We start from the raw sequence: 20,969 nt of genomic DNA on the forward strand, positions 1-20,969 counted from the left end.
GGTGTTTGCAGTGAAGGTGATGGTACATCCATGTGGCCTGTTAAGGTCACCTCTAAGCCCTGTATAGTGGTTAGAATTGATAGGGAATAGATGATAAACTTAAAATAAAGCACTATTTTGTACCCATTTTGATAGACATGCCGGTTCCTAATTGTTTCCATACCATCAAGTCGTGAAAGCTCAAGACAAGAGAAATCTCATATGCGGCAAACGTCCCCTCCCCTCCTAAGGGTATCCGCTCACGGCACCCTAGGAACGTACATGTATACCAGCACCAGACAGCTAAAAGACAGTGAAAACTCTCAATCTGATATCAATCTCATTTCAAAATTGGCAGAAATCGAATGATATTGAACTCATGAAGAATGCAACTTAGCGGTACCGTACGGCACCAGTTTGGGTCAACAAACTGAAATACACACACACACACACACAGAGGGATACGTTATTCACTAAGCACACCTTGACTCGCCGTTTGTCATAGTATCAATTTTATTTCGCTATTCTAGAAGAACATTTAAATGAAAGACCACGTTAATTACCCGTACATCCACGGGTCTAGAAAATGTTCAACCCTTACATGGTTTGACTGACATTTGATTCTACTAAATAGTGTTCCTCTTTGTTACATTTGTTAAAACTGTTCCCATAAAGTTACGTCTTACAACAACATTTCAAATAAATAAGCTCCTAAAACAATGGTGACTTGATCGCAGGTGTGCTGATTATTGTCCAATTTCTCAAAATAAATATTATGAGATTTTAGCATCTGATGACCAGAATTACTGATTTGCAAAACTGATTACTCCAACTTAGCTAGTAGTGAGAGTCACTCTGCGATCATAGTTGTTTAGGGGAACTATTTACAATACAAGGCTTTAAAGACATAAAATATACTAATGTCATGAATCGAAAATACCACAAACCTTTAACTGGACACCTTTAACCATATTTAGAACAAGGTGAGGCCTTTAGCCTTGCAAATAGTTTAGTAGCGAGTGTTACAAAAAAGTCTGTGTGAGAACAAAGAAAACCTGGGAATATAATGTGTAAAAGTACTGATTGTGGAAATCAATCTCCTCCTCAGTTTGTGACAGCTCGTACAAGATCTGCAAATAATGCAGTTGATTGGGTAAAACACACGGCACTGGGACTCCAGTCCTTATTATACTTAATACTTTACATGTCAACATTCACATTGCTTTTCAGAAACAATGTTCTAAAACTTGCCTGGACTTTTTCCAGACTCCAACTGAACAACCTACATGTAAATGATCCTCGATGCAGAAGCATTAATTTTTTTGCAATTTGTGAGTGGTTCCTCAGTTCTCCATACTTTTAGATTAAAGTTCATTTTTTAAACATCTTTTTTTCCTCTCTAGTTAATGAGAAATTAAATCACAAATTTACAGGACTAACAAGCCTTGGAAAATACCAAAACAAAATTTCAGGACTTTTCAGGGTCTCAAGGACCCATCAGGGAAACGGGCTCAAAAAAACATTGGAGAAGCTGTCATTTTTTTGAGTGTTGTACACCTCAATTATAAGAAAGTTGTAAGTTTGATCAATTGACATGAAACAATTTGCGATACAAAGCTATCATAAGCTTGTAATACATACAATGAAGTTGTGTTGTCTACACTGGGCCTTACTGACACAGATGTCTAATACTTTATATACGGTGTACATACAGTGCTGCACCATTAAAGCTACTTGAAGTGTGATGATAGGCAATCAAGAAATGAGCAACAATATAAGGTGGATACATTTCAAGGCTGGGTGACACATTATAGGCAATTTCCAAGTGACCTCTGTTCCAAAACTTTGGGGGCTAAATTCTTATGAGAGAAATTGTGCATAATTTGATTTGCATAAACACCATGAGTACAAAATTTGACATTTTTCATCTTAAAATGGGTTTTATGCAAAACATCATTTTGAATTCTTATTCACGAAAAGTTTGGGGCATACCAGGTTACACACTGAAACAATCTCAAAAGGCACTCACAAACGGCTCTTTGATACATGTATTTGGCTTACAAACCTGCATAATTTATAGTGGTACTGTTGTCCAACTTTAGGTCTTTTAACATTTGCTCAACTGCAACAAATCAAAATGCCTGTAAGGAATATGAAACCAACTGATCATCGGTACTTTCTCAGAACAATTCTCTTTGTGGGAGATTAATCAGTATATACTAGTCAATGAACTACACAACAGTTTCTGTTCGTCAAGCTTATTAAGTAGCCCCTCTCCCCAGGGACTTTAGCTTTGCCGCCAAACTAAAGCCAGTGACACTTAAACATGCCCATAATACAATGACCAACCATGACTCTGGCATCACTGAAAACGGAGTTCAAAAAGGATGAGAGAGAGAGCCTCTCAGGGGGGAGGACACCTAAATAAAAGTGAACAGGCTGCTTGTCAAGAACTTTCAAGAACCGAAAGGATGTACAAGAACCTGTTCAGTGGGTGTGGCTCAAGTTCATATTTCCTTTGCGTCAAACACCTTCCACACATCATGGGTTAACGTTTTAAAGTGTTTTATGATTTCATAATGATTATTACTGCTCAGTCTGAGAAAGGGTGTGACAAGCATCCCTGTGAGTCCAGTGTAAGGAGCTTACCCACTTACATGTATTGACCCACCCATAATTACAGTACAACCTTTAAATTCTAGTTAAATTCTAAATGTAGGTCTAAGGCCCAGATCAAACATCAACCTTCACATGAGAAAAACTAAACTGACTGAATTAAGTTCATGATAAATTTGATGTATGACTCAACCAAGTTTGTCCGTCTATCCATCCAATTCAGATGGATAGAACATGTTCGCTAATCTAAATTCAAATTAAGCTCGACGTTTGACCCAACAGTCAAGCTTTACCAGTTTGGATCCACTAAATTCCAATTTAGTTTGTCTCAAGTGAAGTCTGAAACTAGACTCTCCTCTAATGCTGATTCACATAATACTAAGTTTCAAGCATTTAGTGCAAGGTAGATCATCAATTGAAAACAATGTCATCATTTATTGCTACTCTGACTTAAATATTTGGTGATTTTGCAGTTGCTCTTGACTCACGTCTGCTGATTATGCCCTCAGTATAGCAAGGAAAAATTAGGATCAATTACAGCAGAACATATTAAGTTAATGAATGGGGAGGGAAAATTTATTATAGCCACGGTACCACGCATTCAAAAGGTGTGATGGTATTGTTCAAGCCAAATTTAGATTTTGAAATCGAAAGCGCCATCGCTGACAAGAAAGGTCGGTATCTGCTGCTAAAAACCAACATGTTTGAATCGTCCTTCTTGCTAAGCAATATTTACGCGCCAAATGACATTACCGCTCAGACAGCGTTTTTTCGTAACCTTGACAACATTCTTTTACCGTATGCAGATTCACAAATCATCTTGGGAGGCGACTTGAATTGCTCATTAGCACCTATAGATAAAACAGGTGGAGCTCCGGTTCAAAAGAAACAAAAAGTCATTGATGAGATTGAAGGCTTAGTCGGACGATTCAAACTTCAAGACATTTGGAGAGATCAACATCCCAACAAAAAACAATACACATGGCGCAATAATTCCTTGAAAGTGCAATGTCGTTTGGATTACTGGCTTGTTTCAAAAGAATTGCCGTCTGCCATTGATATAAACATCATCAACCCCACAATATCCGATCACAGTGCTATCGCTTTTACTTTACAATCCAAAGAATATGCTAAATGGGGACCCGGGTTTTGGAAAATTAACAACTCGTTGTTAAAAGACGCAAACTTCATTAATGAGCTCAAAAGCAAAATACCCGAATACAAAAATAAACACAGCTATCTCGCTGACAAAGGCCTGTACTGGGACATGCTCAAAATGGAGATAAGAGGATTTTGCGTCCAATATTCAAAAAGGAAAAATAGAATAAAAAGAAATAAGGAACACGACCTTCAAAAAGAAATTGACGACATGATGACCTTACTGCAATCAAATAGATCAAAAGAAAACATTGCGAAGCTTTACCAATTAAGAGCCCAACTCAACCAGATTGCTGAATATAAAACTGAAGGAGCAATGATTAGAAGCAGAATACGTTGGCATGAACAAGGGGAGAAAAACACCAAATACTTTTTAAATCTCGAAAAAAGGAGGTTCACAAAAACACATATAACTAGACTTAAAACGGACGAAGAAAGGGAAACTACCTGTGAAAATGAAATTTTAGAAATGCAAAGAGCATTTTATGAAAATTTGTATGCAAAGGCCCCCTGCAATAGTGACACACATAATGCCTTCCTACAAGACCCTAACCTGGTTAAGTTAGAAGAGCACGACCTGCATGAGCTTGAACATCTTTTATCTAAAAGCGAGTGTTTCAATGTCCTCAAACAGTGTGCCAAAAACAAATGCCCAGGCAGTGATGGCCTCTCAGTTGAGTTTTATTTGCACTTCTGGCATCTACTCGGCGAAGAAATGGTAGAAAGTTTTAATTACGCCCATAAATTAGGAAAACTAAATATCACTCAAAGACAAGGTATAATAAAGGTCATACCAAAAAAACGAAAGAACCGGCTGTATTTAGAAAATTGGAGACCATTAACGTTACTTAATGTTGATTATAAAATAGCAACAAAATCAATAGCTCACAGAATCGCTAAAGTCCTTCCCAAATTAATAAATGAAGACCAAACTGGCTATGTCAAGGGCTGCTACATAGGACAGAATATTAGACTCATCAATGACATCATGAAGATAACCGGCATGGCGATTTTTATTGACTTTAAAAAAGCCTTCGACACCGTTGACTGGAACTTCCTTTTTAAGACCTTGGAGGCTTTAAATTTCAGCCCTCAGTTACAACAGTGGATTCGAACCTTTTACGCTGACTGTTCAAGCTGTGTAACAAATAATGGTTACGCCTCCGCTTTCTTTAATCTACAAAGAGGTGTTCGCCAAGGGTGCCCACTTTCTGGCTCCCTGTTTGTGCTCTGCGCCGAAATTCTTGCTAACGCAATAAGGTCTAATGCAGGTATCCAAGGAATCAATATTTACGGAAAAGAATTCAAAATTTCACAATACGCAGACGATACCACTGTTTTTGTTTCCGATAGTATATCTGCCCAAAATTTATTCCAACTGCTCAATGCCTTTCAAAACTGCTCAGGTCTCGAAGTAAACAAAAGTAAAACAGAGGGCATGTGGCTGGGCGCAAACAAAAACAACTTGGAGGAACTGTGACCTCTAGACATAACATGGCCAAAAGATCCCATACTTGCGCTCGGTATACACTTCTCCTATGATGAAGAGGCTGCCTTTCAAAAGAACTTTGAACAGAAATTGTCTTCAATGACTTCCCTACTTAACCTGTGGTACCCTAGGAACTTAACTCTACATGGCTGTATTGTCATCCTAAAAGCACTAGCCCTTTCCAAACTTATTTATAACACCGCTGTCCTCCCTGTTACATCTAATTTCATTCAAAATGTTAATAAAGTTATATCCCAATTCGTATGGCGCAAGAAAACCCCAAAGATAAAGCAAACCACAATGATTGGACCGAGAGCAAAAGGAGGTCTTGGAATGCCTGATTTTGATGCAATAAACAACGCTCTCAAAGTGACCTGGATCCGAAGACTTGATAACGGTTACCCTTCCACGAGCTGGACGCATATCCCTGTTACCATGTTAGAAAAATGTGGTGGCAAATTTCTCCTTAAGTGCAATTTTGATCTCAAAAATCTCAATGTAAGAATTCCTCTCAAATTTTACGAGAAAGCCTTGTTGGCTTGGCAGTCAATCAATTTGTTTACTCCGTCCTCAGAAGAGGAAATACTTGATGAAATTCTTTGGAACAATAGATTCATCAGGATTGGTAACTACTCAGTGTACTACAAAGAATGGCATGAAGCGGGTGTAGAAAAAATTAGAGATATCTTCAACGGTGACACATTTACATCTTACCGAGATTTCTGCTCTCACTTTGCCCTTAAAACTAACTTTCTAACCTATTACGGTTTATGCCAAGCAATTCCATCTAACTGGATTAAAACTTTGAAAGGCATATTACAGCTGCATTCGAAGGAACCTACAAACATGGATAGAATTCCCCTTGAGAAGCTCTCTTGCAAACTTGCTACTAACTACCTTGTTGAAAAGAAGTTCGTTTCTGCCACCGCCGAAAAAAGACTGAAAAGAGCTAATTTGAATGACCAGCAAATTTATCAAACGTACATGATGCCTTTCAAGGCCACTAAAGACATTCAACTCTCGATGTTTCAGTTCAAGATTGTACACCATATTTTACCCACCAATGCTGCATTACATAAATTTGGTATTAAAGAGCACGACCGCTGTCATTTATGTGCTGAAAAGCAAACAATTACACATCTCTTCATAACTTGCCCCAACGTCCAGCTGTTTTGGACAGAGTTTACTGATTGGTGGTACAGAAAAAACAATACTGTAATCACGCTCTCTGAAGCACAAATACTTTACGGCATCACAGACACCGTGCCTCTGTGTCTCGGTTTAAACCTCTGTACAATAATTGCAAAATATTATATTTACACCTCTTCAAAAAATGAGGAAGATTATTTCTTAGACGCTTTCTTGGCTATCCTTAAAAACAAAATAGAAATAGAAACTAGCAGAGCAAAGGTGCAAGTTAAACTGTAAATATAGCTAAATATACTGTAAATTGTCGCTTTTTTGTCATTTTTTGTTTTTTTTTTGTTTTTGTTTTTTTTGTTTTTTTTTTTTTTGCAGTTTTCACTAGTTCTAGTAACCGTAGTAAAAGTTTGTAGTAATTGTCCGCGATTAAAAAGTAGCTTTTTTTTTTAAAAAAAAAAAAAGAAAAAAGAAAAAAAAAATATATTAAGTTAATAATGATTACCGGTATTTCATGTTTTAAAAACATCATATGATTGCGAAAACTTTTTGCTTCAAACTAATTGAAGGCTTTCGTGCAAAAAGAGCGTATATTATCTAGCATTTTGAGCCCATTTTTATTTTTTGCAGGATCGAGTTAATTTTTGGCAGACTGACTTGTTTTGACACAAAAAGCATTGTTGCATAATTGTTTTTGTTGATTTGCACTTCGTTTTTGAGAAATAACGTATGCAAAAAAAACTCAGTTTTCCGAGCAGCATCTTTTGATGGTAATAGATGTCCAACAGTAGCAATTAAATGAAAGAATGAAAGATGCGAATGCAGCCATAACACTAATGGAAAAATGACCTGAAATTTTTTCACCGGTAACACAAAGGTCATGGGTTCGAATCCCATTCAGAGCCTGAAATTTTTTCAGGTAATTTTTCCAGTAGTGTTATGGCTGCATTCGCATATTTCATTCTGGCATCTTTTAAAGTGATTCCTTTGAAGGTGGATTTTGACGCAGCCCGAACTTGAATGGTTACTTTTAGCAGCTTTGACAGCACGGTTTCCTTTAAATAGATGTTCTGGTTTTTTGGAAGACATAGAGAAATAGACCAGAAAAAAAAATCAACTGACCTCTTATCTAACCGGTATCACGACAAGACAAACATGAATCCAGCCCGTTCAGTGCCTTATTCACTTGCACTAACGATGCAACAGTAAGAGAATCGCGTAATTATATGAATAATAAAACTAGGGGCATATACCATGCTTCGGTGACTTCATTGTTTAGCAAGACAAAAGGTTTCTTTTGTTTTTCACTCAACAAAAGATCTCCAAAAGATACCCTTGGAAAACTGAGTTTTTTTGCATACGTTATTTCTTGAAAACGAAGTGCAAATCAACAAAAACAATTACGCCACAATGCTTTTCATGTCAAAACAAGTCAGTCTGCCAAAAATTAGCTGGATCCTGTAAAAAATAAAAATCGGCCCAAAATGCTATATATGCCCTTTTTGCCCGAAGGCCTCCAATTCAAATTTGCTAAAAGAGTTATTTACATTCTCCAGAGGTAAGCTTATCACCAGTCTCTGTCATCAGACACTGCAGTTGCTTCCTCGTCACAGAACCAGTTCTCTTCCTATCCAAAGCCACAAAAGCAGCAAGAATTTCATGCTCTGTATTGATGTTCTTGCCTTCTTGTTCTGCCATCATCCTTACGAATTCTGGGAACCGCACCTTTTGTTTCCCTGAAACAGAAAAAGTGTTGTTGCCAAAATCTTTAAAAGGCAATGCCTGCAGTACATCTTCATTATTTCCTCCCCAATGAGGAGCTCTTAAATTCAGAAACAAAATTATTAAATTCAAATATTACACACTGAAAAAAATTCAGTTGCTTGTCACACTAACCTTATTACCTTGTTCATGAATATACATTGTATACATGTATTCAATTTTTCAAAGTACAAAATTAAACTCTCGACAGCAGACTATCATGAAGACAATCATGTTAACTACTTAATGAACACCAGTGTACAGTACATTTAGGCTTACCAAGAATATGTACACTGTCTACAATACATGTAATATAATTAATATACAGTTGACTTCTGAAAAGTTTGGTTTCAGTTAGCACATTAGACTTGAGTTACTTTTGGGGAGAGGGGGGATGAGGGGGGAGGGGGATTTGAGAGTTGTTGGGTGTCAACTACTGAGCTTTTATATCTTGTCATAAGGAGGCCACTTTCTTGATAAAATCAGGGTCAAATTTAAAAGAAACTTTAATTGATGAGACCAAGCAAGCAATTGTTACCTAGACTTAGATAATAAGTGTGCAAAAATGATTCCTGAAGACAGATGGTTACATGGATAAACATCAACGGGAAGTTACATGTAACAAACCAGAAGAGGTACGAGTTGCAGTGCAATGCCTTCAACCAGGCTCACCTGAGTGTTTTCAACCCGTCAGCACACAGTTTTAAACCACTGGAATCTGAGTTTATTTGTGCTCTCACCAATCATGTTTTGGAACATACAATTTTCATTGGCTGCAAATCATTACATTCAAAGCTCATTGACTTGTACAGCACAACGAACATTGAGCACCAGCCTAATTTCAACACAGTGCAGACACTTTCAATGGACACTTGCCATCCATGCATTCAATAATATTGGGTTTCGTATTAATTGTTTTTTATTATCACAAGGCTGAAATTTATTTCAAATTTGTAATGGTGTTGATTCACAGTTGTCCCGTTGTTGATGTCATAATAATGTCTAACATTACTTTTGCAGCTTGCTTTAGCTAAGGTTGTGATAACCACTTGGTGTTTGCAATCGTTATTAATTATAATTAAGTCACTAGACAGAAAATAAAAATTTTTGTTGCCAAGTACAAAGAGACAGAGTTTAAAACTATTTTACTGCTTGAAGTTGTTTTTGTCACTGAATAGTTTTTTTTTCAAACTACAGTATTTGTTAGATTTCAATGATCACTCTTTTTGTTGCTGGACTGTCAAGAATTGTTTTCTACATGTTCAGGTTCCAAATAAAGTTACTTAAGCTCGTTTGTTGTGGGTGCTGTGGAAGTCAACAAAATTTGAAATTTTTTAGCAGCCAATCAAAATCAATTGTTACATCGACTGACAATCAGACAGCTGCACGACATGTATATGAGATAACAAACAAACTCTTGGTTGAAGTCATTGCACTGTTACAGTAATATTTAGCTGTCTAGTTTTGATTCACTGAGAATTCAAACCTGCTGAGAAGCCTGAAAACGTACCTGCTTTCTTCATAAATGCTCTGATTTCATTATGTGTTACATTTTCTCCTAAGGATCTCATAATCAGGGCCAATTCACTCTCTGTAACCATACCATCACTATCACCATCAAATAAACAGAAGCACTCTTTGAACCCTAGACAAAACAGCAACAGAATTACTGAAAACAATGGTTATGGAAAATGAATATGTAGCGCAATTATTAATATATAATTTGACAAAATTCAGTATTCTATTCATGCTACATGATAATTATAATTAATTTATCAGCACAATCAATGTTATATCGTACCATCAATCTGACTTTCCGTAAATCGCTCCGCCTGAAAAAAAAAATTCAAGTTTGACTAAATAGGATGTAAATGACGTTACTTTTATGAGATGCAGTGATGCTGAGGGCACAGAATTTTGTTCACTGGACAAAGCACTTATTAAGCCAGTTCAGTCTCTTTACTCAGGTCAGGAGTAATTTAGAGTAATTTGTAATTTTCTAAATTACCCCATGAGCAATATCACATTGCTCATGTAATGATCAACGGTATTTTGTATTAGTACAGAGTACAGACATGCACATTGTACCGGGACTCGGTAGCCATGTTGGAATAAAAACTTGGATGTTGTTTACTGGAGTTGTGTTTATCCGAATCCATCGTGCTCTTAGAACAAGATTATTACAGCTCACACCCTGATCAGATTTACTACTTACCAGTGAAATTATATTCACACAGCTAGTTCATAGCTGTTTAGTTCACCTGCATAATCATGGCAATTAGCCATCCATAGCATTCGTGAATTCTCATTGATTCTCATTTTAGCAACAACTAGTTGCCTTTTCACTCAGAGGAAACTTGAGTTTGTAGCTTATTAATTAATTGGCTTGTTCATTAACAACAACAATAGGTGATGACGATGACATTGATTGTTGTTATGTCCTACTGTCCTGGGTTATGGATAACATCATCCAGCAGACAAATCACTATCCAGTGGATGGCTTGGTTTGTTTTGTTACCATTTATCCACCAGATAGTAATTTATAGAGGGGGGGGCAAGGGTATTTTCGTGACACCGTGATCCGGTTTTTTGGTGCTCTGTGAATCGTGATTTGATGAAAATCTGTTCCATGAATCGTGATTGAAGTGTATTCCGTGAGGCGTGAAATGTCGTTGGCTGTGAATTGTGAATAGATAGGAAATAAATCGTGAATGTCTAAAGTTGAATTCGTAGCTGAATGTCACTACATTGTGATCAGATTTTTTCTGTGACCTTAGTGATTCGTGAAATCGAAAATTTACTGTCGTGACTTTGTGAAAAGACCCCCTCTTGGCCCCCCTCTTTATAATATTCTGGATTGCATTACTCGCCCTTTGAACAACTAGGGAGGCCTAAGAGAAGCAACTTGATAATAAAATTATAATTTTATATTTTGTTTTCACGACAAAGACAAGGTTATAGACTGGATAAGAAATCCACTACCTGAGGCAAGAGTGTGTTACTCAGGAAAGTAAAACGTGGGATTTGAAACAAAAACAAAACAATCTACCAAGCTTAATACAAAAGTTTCATGCCCAGTGTAAAACAAATACTGTTGAATTAGCTTACGTACAGGCTAAATCAAGTACAGGTTCTGACCAATCTACAGTAGACATCTAGGAACATATGCAGTTATTTCTGTCTGGCTGGCGAAAACTTTGCTAAAACTATCGTATGAACTCAGTTTTGACGCACTGGTAGGTGGCAGCTGAGATATTGTATGCAAGAAAAATTTGTGTGATACCATTCGTGTAAAGACCTTAATAAACGACAAATATACTTTGATATTATTCATAATACTCACCATGTTAAAAAAGGGTTAAAAGGTGAAGAACAAGCTGGTGTAAAAGACTTGAAAGAGTGATGTGTATTTGGTTTTGTTTATATGAGAAGAATGAAAGATGGTACCCAGCCTTGCTCGAGTTTGAAATTAGTAGAAGACTGGGAAAGAAATTGATGATAGATAAAGAGGCAAAGGAAAGAGGTCGAAGAAAGGTAAGGTTTGAAGTTTTAAACATTGAGGTGCAATCCCTGTTTGCGGCACTAAGTAACAGGAGATAAAAAGTAATCGACCGCAAATAACATACTTTATGGCTGTGGCGTTTTGACCCAGTGAACGATGTTTTAGCCCGCTCGTCCCCCTGCGAGCAGGCTCTTTGCGGGAACGAGTTTTGGAACATTGACGCAGTCACGGCATTGAATATGACTTGATTGTATCCGGAGCGGAGTAGCCTGCAAACACAGGTGGATTTCCTCTAGGAGCGGAGTAACAATTTAAACCCAGGTTGTACTGTGAAGCAGGAATTACTATTATTTCACTCGGGCAAGTTTATCGGCAATACGGTCTTAGGAGGGCGATCCCTCGATCCTGCGGTCATCCAGTCATCGTTCGAAAAAGGGCAATTCTAAGTTACATTCATAAAATGCAGCCTGCAAATTGCGAACTGGGTATAGAATGTTGTCTTGGTTTAAAATGCAAACTGCAAAACTAAGTATAAAGTGCAGACTGAGATCAAAACAGCATCTTTGCATACTTCACATGTATTTCTCTCTATGTCACGCAATCGCCTTTCCGATTGTTACTTGGTCTGGTTCGCTGAGCTTGCAGGTTGACAAGTTAACTAAGGGTAAAATTTATGTCAGATGATTGTTCAAAGTTCTGCATACTATTTGCTGGTTGCTGGCAAAGTTATCTGGAATCGTGTTAGGAATAAAAGGAGGGCTGCTTGGGTTCATTTTCTGTTTTTCAATTCTTTTCAATTGGGGGCTTATTTCCTTATCTTCGGTTTTGATTTCCTGTTTTGTCTGGTTGTTTAATTTATGCCCTTCATCTAGAATTTCTTTGGACGCGCTTTCTTTTGCCTTTGCGAGCACAAACTCCTTTTCTAGTCATGTTGGTCTCAAGTAAGGTAAATGTATACGAGCCAATTGCAAGTGGCCCATCAGGCTGGAGCTTTAATATCCCGGTTTCTGTAGCATGAAGCGACCAGAAGTATTTCTCTGATTTCTACTCCCCCTGGATGGGATGCTAGTCCATCCCAGGGTTATCCCAACATTAAATTTACCCGTATCCATTTATACACCTGGGTGGAGAGAGACACTGTGAGAGTGAAGAGTCTTGCCCAAGAACACAACGCAATATCCCGGTAAGGGCTCGAACCCGGACCGCTCGATCTGGAGGCGAGCACACCAACCATTACGCCACCGCGCCTCTCGATCTCAAGTAGGGTATGGTTTTTTACACTCTAGTCTTGAATTGGGTATGTATATTTTAGAAGAAGCTAGCTTTTTTCATCATTATCGATGAGACCATCAACGAAAGCCCTTCACAACGTCTTTGACATCGTTCTGAACTAGGGAACTAATTATAAGGCAGGTCGTATATGGTGTATCGATTCAAGGGTCAGGAGCCCGTTTCTCTAAGGTCCCGAAAAGTTTTCGCGGCCAGAAAGCTGTAGCAAAATCTCAAACCTTATGATTATAAAAGCTGTTTTATTTACATATTCGTAATATGACCAGAAGTTCCCTCCCTACGAGAAGTTGCAGGAGTATATACCTTTCTGTTTTTAGATATAGATTAACTAAAAATGGCTTTGCGGCCCTGAAAAGTTTCCGAGGAGTACAAGAAACAGGCCCCTGGTGTTAAATAGGGTATCAAATTTTTGGTCAGGTTATTAATAGGGCAGGAAAAATCAAAGATTTTCGTCTATTAAAATGGGATAAGGGTTTTGGGAAGATAAAAAAGTGAAAAACGTTGGCTTCATAAACGTCTTAGATCTCTCCTGAACACTGAGGTCTAGAAGATTTTAAGAACGGCTTCTCAGGGTCAATAGTTTTTTTGTCACATATTGTGCACGATGCAACTTGATATATAAAAATGTGCGCAACTTGAAAAATTTAATTATGTCCATTCGCTTGGGGTTTATGACCAATTTTTTACAAGGTTAAAACTTGTTTAAAAGAATAATCGCTCGCTATCCAGAAAAGACCAGAAAAAATTGTTTTGAAGCAGTTATAGAACAAAATCGTATGTAACTTTTGCGTTTTTCTGAATGAAAACAGTTCTTCGCGTGAAAATTGATCAACTTGATATTTTATCTCGTTTGGACAAGCATAATCAGCCCATATATCCGGCAATACAATATTCATGACCTTGTAAGAATAATTCAATTATTTTCGGCCTCGTACTGAGGTGATGCCTCGATTTGCGGTTCGCAACGTGGTTTAATGATTTCATCATGTTCATTGACGGTCACTCATTTTGCAGGATGGCGCGTTCACATGGAGCTCTATTTTTCCTGCTTCTTGCAGTAGTTATCGGGAAATTTTGCCTGGCAGAGAACGAAGTAAAAGAATGCATCAAGGGTTCTCTCCACAAGGACAAACCCTCTCCCGAAGGCGCAGATTACGTTGAATGTCAACCTTGGAAGGAAAATGCGTGCTGTACCGCCGAATTCACCGCCGAACTCAAGCGTAACAATGTGGAAGTTTTGTACAACTTTTCATGGAATCACTGTGCAAATTTGTCGCAGGTAAGATATGCATGCCAGGCTTTGATAAAAATGTGGTGAATTTCATTTGGTCGTATTTTCCTTCAGACCTGGTGATCTCAGCTTAAACTCTCGTGACCGAGTGATGCAATGCGAATTAGGTCTGGACGAGAAAAACCTTAAGCGAGGCTGGGTGCAAATCGCGTGACCGTGAAGCTACACTATACTATAAACCAATATCAATGTTTACCAAATAAAAGCAAATTTGATGGTTTTCGGTCGTATTGCGGAACTGCGCTGGTAAAAATACATCACTTGAAGTCCGATTACCACCCTGGCCTAATTTACCAATTTTTCAACGACTTCAGATCGGACATAAACAATCAGTGTTTATTTGCCAGTGTATTTATTTAGTGATAAATATTCTCTTGGCCATTAATCCGTCGGTAAAGCCCCTTTCGAAATAAAAAAAACCATACAAGGGTTCATAAACAATCCTAGAAAATCCGCCATTCAAAGTGTTCAATCCACATGTAATTCGTTCGGGAGTGCTTTTGTCATTTACTGGCAAAAACTGAGAAACATCAAAGAATCTGCAATTCAAATGTAATCATTGAAGAGTAATTGCTTTCTTTGAATAGCTCAATCGCGAAAAGGAATTCTATTCATATTCTAATTCTCTCTATCAGGCGTGATAACTGGAAAACAAGATATGTCGTCTAATCAATCTGTAGTGAAACGAAAACAAAATAATTTCTAACTTACAGACCCCTTACAAGTAAGAAAACATCAGTCGTATAGGAGAGGCATCTCGTTTATTGATCAGACATAAATAGCCCTAGCATAGTTTATTACAGCAAACGTAAACGGCCCTAAGATAGTTATTAATACAACAAATGTACTAAACAAAAACACGGACATTTAACTAAAACAAAATTTCTAGAATGAAGTGATCAAAAGTGGAGATACCGTCAAGTGACAACTCCTAACGGATAAACTCCTTAAATATTCACTTCTTAGCATAATATGTAGCCTGCATACCAACGAATCTACATACCGGCACACAACTATCTTACAATAACAACTTAACGTGAAAATTATATTTAGTGATCATAACTTGCGAGCAGGCTCACCTTGGAGCACAAGCGCGCGGGGCGTTGCCCCGAGCGCGAAATCGAGGGGCGAAGCTCTGATCTTTGCAAATTTTTCATTTCCATCCCGGAAACCGCGGAAAAAATGAGCCAAAAAAAAAAAAAAAATACATTTTACGAACTCACAACGTGACCAGCTCTCAGTTGGCTTGATAGTTCAGTTGGTAGAGCACTGCACCGGTATCGCAGAGGTCATGGTTTTGAATCCCGTTCAGGCCTGAATTTTTTTCAGGCGTAATTTCACAAATGCTTAAGTTGTGTATAACTGCGATGATCAATCATGCTTTCATTTCTTTTTTTGTTTTTTTTTTTTGTGAGAACGCGCGGTTAATTATTGACTTCGTGGGGATCTATACTAACATTATAGCTCCTCATCAAACATAATAGATTGACAATTTTTTCGCCTTTCCCACTTTTCTACAAATGTTTAATATTTCACTTCGCTCAGGCGAAGTAGAAAAGAAAATTTTACATAGATAAGGGCAGGCTCACTTTCTTGGCGCCTCTTCACCAGACTCCTTCCCGCCGGATCGCTTTGCTCTTCGCCACTGGTGCGTGTGACTCAAAGGATTTCAACGGTGAGCCTGCTCGCAGGCTTCACGGCACCCACCTTCCCCCGGCACCTTCCAAAGTGTGGTTTTCCAAATGAGTACCGTAAAACCAAAAGCAAACTCATCACGCGAGCACATCACAAAGGACACAGAACCAATCAAAACTCCAGGTAAATACCTGCAGCTGACGCGAGGCGCGGGAAAACGTGTTCGAGCGAACCACGATTGGCTTTGGTTTTACTTCTGATAGGATGATAAACAGGCGCGAGTATGTTAAGCCAATCGTGTAGCGAAGTGATGCGAAACTAATACTTTTCGACACTGTTTTAGAAAACCACTCTATGTTCTTGCATGTGCACTGCCTACACTGTATCTAGACACCGTGCGAAGCGTTTGAAATACAGTCGAACTCCTATTAAGGACGGCTCCTTCTTTTGTAAGTGCGCACACGTTCTGCGCACCACACAAGGCATGGTTTAACCGCCAAGCAGGCGCGGGCAAAATTTTGCTGCTGTGACCAAATCAAGTTTAATGAACCTGTACTAAAATGAGGAATACCACAACAGCAACGTATCGCTAACCACTAACTGTTAACGGCTTCCAGCTGAAAAACTAGCTGTTATCTGTCTAAAATTATACTGAAATCCAGTTGTAAACATGTACCTGCAGATGGCGTATTGCGCGCGCAAAACTAGTGCGAGATACGCAAATGTTTCACTTATTGGGGAGGTGAGAGGAAAAAATGTAACGGGCACCGTAAAAGTTTAAAAAAAAAAAATGAATAACTTCAAAAAACGCATGGTTACCCCTACATTTTATTGTATGAAATGGAATTAGCAAGCCTATTCAACACATGATTAGTTTCTGGTTGGGAGGAAAAGCTATTTAGACTGTGTTCTACCTAAACAAAAGGAAGGCTGTCAGAGACGATAAAAGCTTTGTTGCAACGATTATGTTATTTAAAACATACAAGAATGATTTTTCTGTTATCGTTTACCCTGTAGTCTTAAGATCTAGGTAAATGTGTTTGCTTTTCTGTATGTAAAGGCGAATTCTTTCCTTCTTTTTCAGAAAAACGCTGATGTCAGCATCTTTTGAGATACAGGGTTAATTATCGCTAAAATCTGTGGCTACCCCCATTTTTCTTTGTGGATTCCAATAACCCTTACAAATATCTACTTTTCCTACATGGTCCTAATCCAGCGCAAAAACCTTTGTATTTTGTAGGCACCGTCCTTAAGCGGCCACCTATGAAACACCTACCCTCATTAGGCGGCCAGTAATCGAAGTCCCGATGAGGGCTTTTCTATTGTTTTTGCCTCTATTTTTTTTTTTTCAATTTTAAGCGGCCACTATCCATTTCCCCGAGGGTGGCCGTTTAATGGGGTTGAACTGTAATATTGTTATAATATCATGGATGACAAATTAGTCCTTAATTTTGGCGCGAAATTGCAACGTTAATTCATAATTTCACAGATGTGAAATTACACAACTGTCATGGCAACGTTTGGCGCGAAATTTCGCAATACAATAAACAATGCAAGTCAAAAGCTCGCGATTGTAAGCAAATGAAATTATTTCCTAATTTCACTCATCACTATATTCCCATACTAATTAAGTTTGTTTTCTCGTAAAGGCCTGCGAAAGGTACATAAAAAACGAGGAATGCTTCTGGAGTTGTGAACCCAACCTTATCAAATGGCATGTCAAAGAAGGTGCTTTGGATGGGGTTCCCATATGTGCAGAGTACTGTGACAATTGGTTTGACGCCTGCAAAGATGACTACACATGCGCTGAAAACTGGCTTGAAGATTTTAATTACACGTCTAATGTCTACAGCTGTCCAGCAGCGTCAGAGTGTCTCAAATTTAGCCAGGTAACTTCAAGTAGTACAGTCGAACCTGTATATAACGGCCCTGTATTAAGCGGCCACCCTCTGTGAAGCGATTTTTCGCCCATACAAACGCTGCATTTGTTACCTGTATTAGGCGGCCACCTCTATTAAGTATTGAGTATTTTTAGTGATTCTATATTAAGCGGCCACCTGTATTAAGCGGTCAGTTCCTGAAGTCCCGAGGGTGGCCGTTTTATACAGGATCGACTGTAGTTCATTTCATTTGATAACAAGAGGAAGACTTTAAAATACTATGTGGCACTGTGCCCATGTTTTGAACGCGTGATTTTGAGCATCAGTTCTGAAGAAGGGCCGAGCAAGAAACGTTTGGCTCCACCTTCAGAAAGGTTTCTGTTGACCCTTTTCATAATTTGTTCATTTATTCGCTTTGATGGATGACGGTGAATGTGTAACGAAATTACAGACGGCGCGATACTAAGGTTGTACCGGGCGGATCTTGTAAAGTTTTAATTCCCTAGATTTTGAACATCAGTCCTTTAAAACTTATCAGGGATGTTGCGGGATGATGGAATTTCATAACGATTATTGTCGACTCGCTTAAATTTAAGCTAGTTGGAAGACCAATAGCCTGCGAGCCGAAAATACGTCTGCGTTCGCAGACTAGACTATCAGCTTTTAACTGTTTCCCGAGATTTCCGGCAGTCACTTGCTTAGCGACTTGAAAAACCGCTTGTAAAAACACAGCTCGTGTCAGACAAGAAAAGGCAAGTTTGAGGTAAAGAATCAGTGATTCTTTTTTCACTCAGCCAAGAGAAAGCTGTCTTTGTTCTTTATAGGGCAAACAAAATACAAAAGGGTTAAAAATGGCTGAGAATGGGATAATGAGGTAAAATAATTGTTACATTTCTTTGTCTTTTTGTTTGTAGATTTATACTGATGGCAAAGGACTGTGCGATAAAATGTGGGGAAAATCGTTTAAGTATGAAAAGAGCGACAACTGCATGGTGATGTGGTTTGATGGGAAGAACCCCAATGGAGATGTGACCCCAAACCCGCCGAACCCGAGAAATGCTGCAATCTGCTGCTCCGTGTTCCTCTGTCCAGCGTTGATTCTTAGCCTAATCATCTTGTTGCTAAGCAGTAATTAGCCATCAAACTAGCATTTTTGATTAATTTTTGCTTTTTTAATTGCACTAGCTATTTTGTAATTCTGGACCATTCTTGATCAATCCCTTCCCCAGTGCTCCTCGATCATTATTGCCGGCAGAACGTGAGCTGTGCAAATGCGTGTATTTTTCGATGAACTGCCGCTGCCAAGTTCATGACCCAAATAATATTCTGTTATTATTTATGACGTATGGAGGTTTGGCACAGCAGACATGTTGCATGGCAGGATCAATAGATTCTTTTTCCTATGGGAAAAAGCGTTCTTTCTAATGTAAAACGTTTTCATTGTTCCTGTCATGCAACATGGCTGCCGCGCAAAACCTCTATTCTATGCACTTTCAAACCAAAAGTTAACTTAAACTTTGAAAGCCAAGTATGCAGAGTGTCAAGAGAAGATGAAGAGTATCAGAGTTAATCCCCCATACAGGCCTAAGGTAATCCATCTCAAGTTATTTTTAGTTCACTCAAAACTTCAGAAATTCGGAGGGGGATCTACAAGAAGCCAATCCTGTGACGCAGATTTTCCTCACGTGAACCGCAGCCCAATTAAGCAAACCACGACGACGACGCCAACGAGAACGTCACCAAACAAAAGGTTTAATGAGCAAAACAATGGCTGTACACGTGCGTTATAAATCTTCGTACATTTCTTTGCCGTTCTCTTGCAAGACAACAACGTGAAATGACCAAGTCCTGCGTGGTCTGAGTATTTCCATTTGGAACTGAACGCTGTCATTTCATATTGGTCCTGAGCACGTTTTTTGAGCCATTGGCGTACTGAACAAATCTAGACAATTGCGAATTTCGCTGGTAAAATATAAATTCAGTTTTAACTTGGCGTCGTCCTCGCCGTCGACGTTGCTTAAACTTCCTATGTCCGTGCAACGGGATTAACACTCCCACCCTTTATCCTTTCTTGACATAGTACATTTTAAATTAATACTGTAAATTAAATTAAGTCCCGAAAGCCGATAACGGTCTCCAAGAGTGGAGATAAAACTTTAATGGTTAGTACATTTCGAAAGGAGCGCGCAACAATTACTGGAGGCTAGGATCGGGGGAAGGGAGGAACACCGATGGACTGCATGCAGCTTTTTATACTGTCAACTTATTGTAAGTAAACTTGTAAAGGACCGTGAATAACTAATCATAACATTTGTTTCGTTTTTCACTCTCACGTTTTTATTATGTCAATCGGCCCATATACATCAAATAAAAGAAGCGCCCTCGATAATAAAGAAGGCTGCTAAGGTTGTCATTTTCGGAACTTACCACTTTTTATCTGCTAGCTTTGACGCGTCTTAGTTTTATTTATACGGCCCATCGTTTGCATATGAAATCGTTTCACATTACGCTGCAAACTATGTAGAAATTTGTTGAAACGATGAGACGAACCACTAAGATCTGTGGAGGAGAAAATCAATCAATTGGCACTACGAGAATGGCGTAATAAAATTTTGTTATATTTGTTATTAATCAGTTTTATTAAAAGCACCTTTTTTCTGTCACCGTTTACAAGTAAAACCCGGAGGGTCCAGTCTCGGTCTTAAGCCTGAATCACTCGTGGACTGTTCTTCTCGGTGTGTATCTAATATTTACACACAGAGCAATGTTAAACCTCATTATTTAACGTTTATGCACAGGGCAATGTTAAGCGTCTTAATTTTTATGCACAGAGCGATGTTAAACTGTGTTTATTCAATAAACAGTGTTAAACAATGGCTGAGCTCTTCATGGTGAACATATATGTTATTATACCTAATCGTACCTTTATGGTACGCGTCAGCGGCATATCAGTTAAATTTGGTCGAGCCATGGTTCTTATTTTGGCGCCGGAGACGCAGTCAAGCCAAAATACCCATGGCGAGACCAAATGAGCCTGATACACCGCCTCCCCGCGCGGAGGCGTACCAAAAAGGTACGATTCGGTATTGACCGTACCCATATTCGACCAAGTAAGCATGATAGCGTAAGTGACGTGATATTACACGGCTTCTGATAGGCTAATTCCGGATTTGGGTACGGTAAGAATACAAATCGTTTGGGGTAATTTTATACTGGAGGCCCTTGCAG

General features: G+C 38.6%; 2 protein-coding genes across 3 annotated transcripts; one reads left to right on the plus strand and one right to left on the minus strand.

Moving 5' to 3' along the window:
* Positions 1-19: 19 nt before the first annotated feature.
* LOC145479606 (uncharacterized) lies at positions 20-11,563 on the minus strand. The gene is made up of 6 exons (XM_081458015.1): positions 11,487-11,563; positions 9,945-9,975; positions 9,654-9,788; positions 7,930-8,118; positions 2,045-2,101; positions 20-1,109 (listed from the first exon to the last, which is right to left on the minus strand). The coding sequence occupies exons 1-6, from the start codon at positions 11,487-11,489 to the stop codon at positions 1,084-1,086; spliced, it is 441 nt and encodes a 146-aa protein (XP_081314141.1). The 5' UTR covers positions 11,490-11,563; the 3' UTR covers positions 20-1,083.
* A 90-nt stretch (positions 11,564-11,653) lies between these two features.
* LOC145479603 (folate receptor gamma-like) lies at positions 11,654-20,617 on the plus strand. 2 transcript variants are annotated; one of them, XM_081458012.1, is made up of 4 exons: positions 11,654-11,677; positions 13,950-14,214; positions 17,511-17,750; positions 18,656-20,617. In XM_081458012.1, exons 2-4 carry the CDS (start codon positions 13,951-13,953, stop codon positions 18,875-18,877), a joined length of 726 nt encoding a protein of 241 aa, XP_081314138.1. In that variant the 5' UTR covers positions 11,654-11,677; position 13,950; the 3' UTR covers positions 18,878-20,617. The 2 variants fall into 2 exon arrangements, with proteins under 2 accessions (XP_081314138.1, XP_081314137.1); XM_081458011.1 differs by lacking the exon at positions 11,654-11,677 and having other exon boundaries at positions 13,288-14,214.
* Positions 20,618-20,969: the final 352 nt, after the last annotated feature.

This window comes from Orbicella franksi, chromosome 2 (genome assembly GCF_964199315.1).
Source record: "Orbicella franksi chromosome 2, jaOrbFran1.1, whole genome shotgun sequence".
NCBI lineage: Eukaryota > Metazoa > Cnidaria > Anthozoa > Scleractinia > Merulinidae > Orbicella > Orbicella franksi.

What these genes read in the sequence shown, in the direction of transcription:
- LOC145479603 (XM_081458011.1), top strand. Translation starts at nt 13,921, where the DNA reads ATGTTCATTGACGGTCACTCATTTTGCAGGATGGCGCGTTCACATGGA. An exon ending in ACTGTGCAAATTTGTCGCAG is followed by an intron (nt 14,215 to 17,510) that starts GTAAGATATGCA and finishes TTTCTCGTAAAG; the next exon opens with GCCTGCGAAAGGTACATAAA. An exon ending in AGTGTCTCAAATTTAGCCAG is followed by an intron (nt 17,751 to 18,655) that starts GTAACTTCAAGT and finishes TTTTGTTTGTAG; the next exon opens with ATTTATACTGATGGCAAAGG.
- LOC145479606 (XM_081458015.1), bottom strand. An exon ending in TACGGAAAGTCAGATTGATG is followed by an intron (nt 9,789 to 9,944) that starts GTACGATATAAC and finishes TGTTTTGTCTAG; the next exon opens with GGTTCAAAGAGTGCTTCTGT. An exon ending in AGCATTTATGAAGAAAGCAG is followed by an intron (nt 8,119 to 9,653) that starts GTACGTTTTCAG and finishes TTTCTGTTTCAG; the next exon opens with GGAAACAAAAGGTGCGGTTC.